At 36.7% G+C, this 2,656-nt stretch overlaps 1 protein-coding gene across 1 annotated transcript in view; it reads left to right on the forward strand.

Annotated features, from left to right (window-relative positions):
• Window positions 1-226: 226 nt before the first annotated feature.
• LOC103481871 (uncharacterized) overlaps window positions 227-2,656 on the forward strand; it is a 31,016-nt gene continuing 28,586 nt past the window's right edge. Inside the window, exons 1-8 of the mRNA XM_008437692.2 lie at window positions 227-409; window positions 758-780; window positions 878-899; window positions 998-1,025; window positions 1,109-1,193; window positions 1,295-1,441; window positions 1,768-1,979; window positions 2,094-2,197. Of these exons, the coding sequence (XP_008435914.1) occupies window positions 235-409; window positions 758-780; window positions 878-899; window positions 998-1,025; window positions 1,109-1,193; window positions 1,295-1,441; window positions 1,768-1,979; window positions 2,094-2,197 (796 nt within the window). The 5' untranslated portion in view covers window positions 227-234. The remainder of the gene's footprint in view (window positions 410-757; window positions 781-877; window positions 900-997; window positions 1,026-1,108; window positions 1,194-1,294; window positions 1,442-1,767; window positions 1,980-2,093; window positions 2,198-2,656) is intronic.

Here is a 2,656-nt window from a genome sequence, read left to right on the forward strand (position 1 = left end):
ACGAAGAAAAGCTTTCATGTCCAATGCGGAGCATAGCGGTAGCAGCATCAATTTAAAAGGCATTATTAGAAAAAGATAATGTGTAAATAACATCTAAGAACATCAAATGGAAAGTTAAAGGCAACTCTACTAAAAAACTAAGGACATGTACTAAAACTTATGAATGTATAGAGTGATAATAGCATGATTGTTTTAAATTCATTTTCTCTCTGATCATTTTTATTTTTTCTACACATGGATGATTTTAGTGATTCTTGCAGACCACAGAAAGAGTTTAGTTTGACTAAATGTAAAATATTTTTGCCGTGCAGATTTGCCAGACTGGACAAGGCCATGGTAACCACTTCTCCTGACATAGTGTTAGTCATCACAAACACTAAAGCGGCTTTGTCCGAACAACTACCACTAGGTGGGTTTTACAAGAACATGCAGCATTTTTGAATACAAATGCTGTTATGTTAAATCTCTTCCCAATATTCTGTTCCTTAACTTTATTTTCTTTATGTAACATTTTCCCAACAAACTGTAACAACAATTTTAGTTACTTGTAAAGGAAGTTGTGCTGAGATAATTTTCTTGTATTTCAATATAAAATTAAATACAAAGAGACAATACTTCATGTGCAACTTTACTGATTGTTTGTTTTTGAAAAAGGTAATCAAGAGATAACTTTGTGATTTAAATTTGTTTCAATTAATTTCTTATTTCTTTAATAACTGAGTTTTTAAATAATTCATTTTTGGTACTTTTATTACAGACTGCAGCATATACAGTGGGCAGGTAAAGATATGTTACTGTGGACATTTATTTTATTTTTTCAAACAAATGTATTTGTTTTTGAAGATTAATAACCATTTTAATAATTTTCTCTACTTAGTGCAATGCAACAATGGCAAATGGTACGCTTCCTCTCTCTGCATAACTACCCTTTATCTACTTTATTTTAAATGATGTATTATTTTTACATTACTTTAACTTGTCTTGCACGTTTTCACAGAGACAGAGATATGCATGGGAGTCAACAGGTAGGGTTGAGAAAAACTTTTTGATATTTTTCCCTAAACATTTCAAGTTAAATTAAGGAAACATGAATCATTTTGTGTTACAGCACAGAGCTTCAGATCCACCTAGACAGATCAACGATGGCCGGACGGCACTGCAGCTTCTCTGTGGAGGAATTTGCCTGTGCCTCTGTAAGACGTTGCATCATCATCATCTGTCCTCAAACTGCAGCTGADGGAAAATGGTTCCATGTTTGGTTCAACATCTGGTCTGTTGTCATTCTCCTCTCCAGTTGTCAGGTTTAACAGCTGGGGATCTGGCAGCCATGTTGGGTTGTGATAGGGTCTCCGACTCAAGAGGCTCCAAACCTGCCTGGAAGCTGCTGCTCTCCAAAGCCTCCCTGGTCCTGGATCAAGCTCTGGATCTGCTGAGCAACACCGTAAGACTGGCTTTTGGTTCCAACCAGCGGTGCTCCGGTTCAGTTTTCAGGCCCATCGCTGATATTTAAAAAAAACACGTTTTTTTTTCTGAAAGGTGCTAAACATAGCAAAGAATTTGTGGAGTCAGTAACGGTGGATTGACTATTGCCATCTACAAACTTTTTTCACCTATAATATGACAAAAAAAATTATTGGGGCTGAAAATATATGTTAATAAAAAGTACAATAACCCAGATTGATGTATGTAAACACACCTTGTTGTACCACCTCCAATCAAGATCTTTTTTTTAGCTAAGAATTTACTGTGGATCATTTCTTGTTGCAGACGCTCCGTCCTGACCATCCTTCTGCCTCCATGATCCTGGACTCCATACAAGAACTCCGGCTGGATGTCGTCAGCATGGCCGTCCTCAACGATCCCGCCTTCCTCCAGATGTGGTTCGGCCGCCGCCTTCGTCCGTTCCTGCCAGCTGTTTCCAAGGACTTCCTCTCATGTCTCTCCTCCAAATCACTGAACTGCAGCACCTACCAGTACATGTAAGCATGGATACATTAATCCTTTATAATCACTTTACAAATATATTTGAATCTCTTTTATTCCTTTTATTTGTCTTTTACAATATGTGATAATAATATCTTTTCCATTTTCAGCGTGAAGACATTGAGCGAAGTTCAGTCAAACATGTTGCCTGAAAGGCAAATGTCTGTCTTTACACACTTCATCACAGTTTATCTGACAAAAAACAACACTGCAGGTAGGAACCTGCAACAGTTGACGTATTGAAGTGAAAGAGTTCTTGTAAAGCAGTGTTTCTCAACCTTTTTCGGGCCAGCGCCCCCCTAGCGTTTATCCAGGTCCCTCACCGCCCCCCACCAAAGAATTTGTAGGTTACTTTTCACTGACTATTATTTTTTATTAATATTACTATCATTATTGTAGATATTTTCATTTTTATGCTTGTTTCTGTATTCATCGTCAAAACTAATTTCCCAGAAAACAAAAAAGCCATAGGAATAGAAATTATTTTCACAGGTGTCAACAAAAAATGCAGTGGACATTCAACGTAAAATTTGTAGGCCTAACAGAGTCAGAGTGGAAAAAATATTTATATTTTGTGCCATTTTCTAGTTGTTAAATATTCCACAAAATGACCAGATAAAAGATGTTCAACATGCCAGTTTAAACTTTTAACTATTTGCAAAACGACTGAGCT

This window comes from Poecilia reticulata, linkage group LG1, assembly GCF_000633615.1.
Source record: "Poecilia reticulata strain Guanapo linkage group LG1, Guppy_female_1.0+MT, whole genome shotgun sequence".
Taxonomy (NCBI): domain Eukaryota; kingdom Metazoa; phylum Chordata; class Actinopteri; order Cyprinodontiformes; family Poeciliidae; genus Poecilia; species Poecilia reticulata.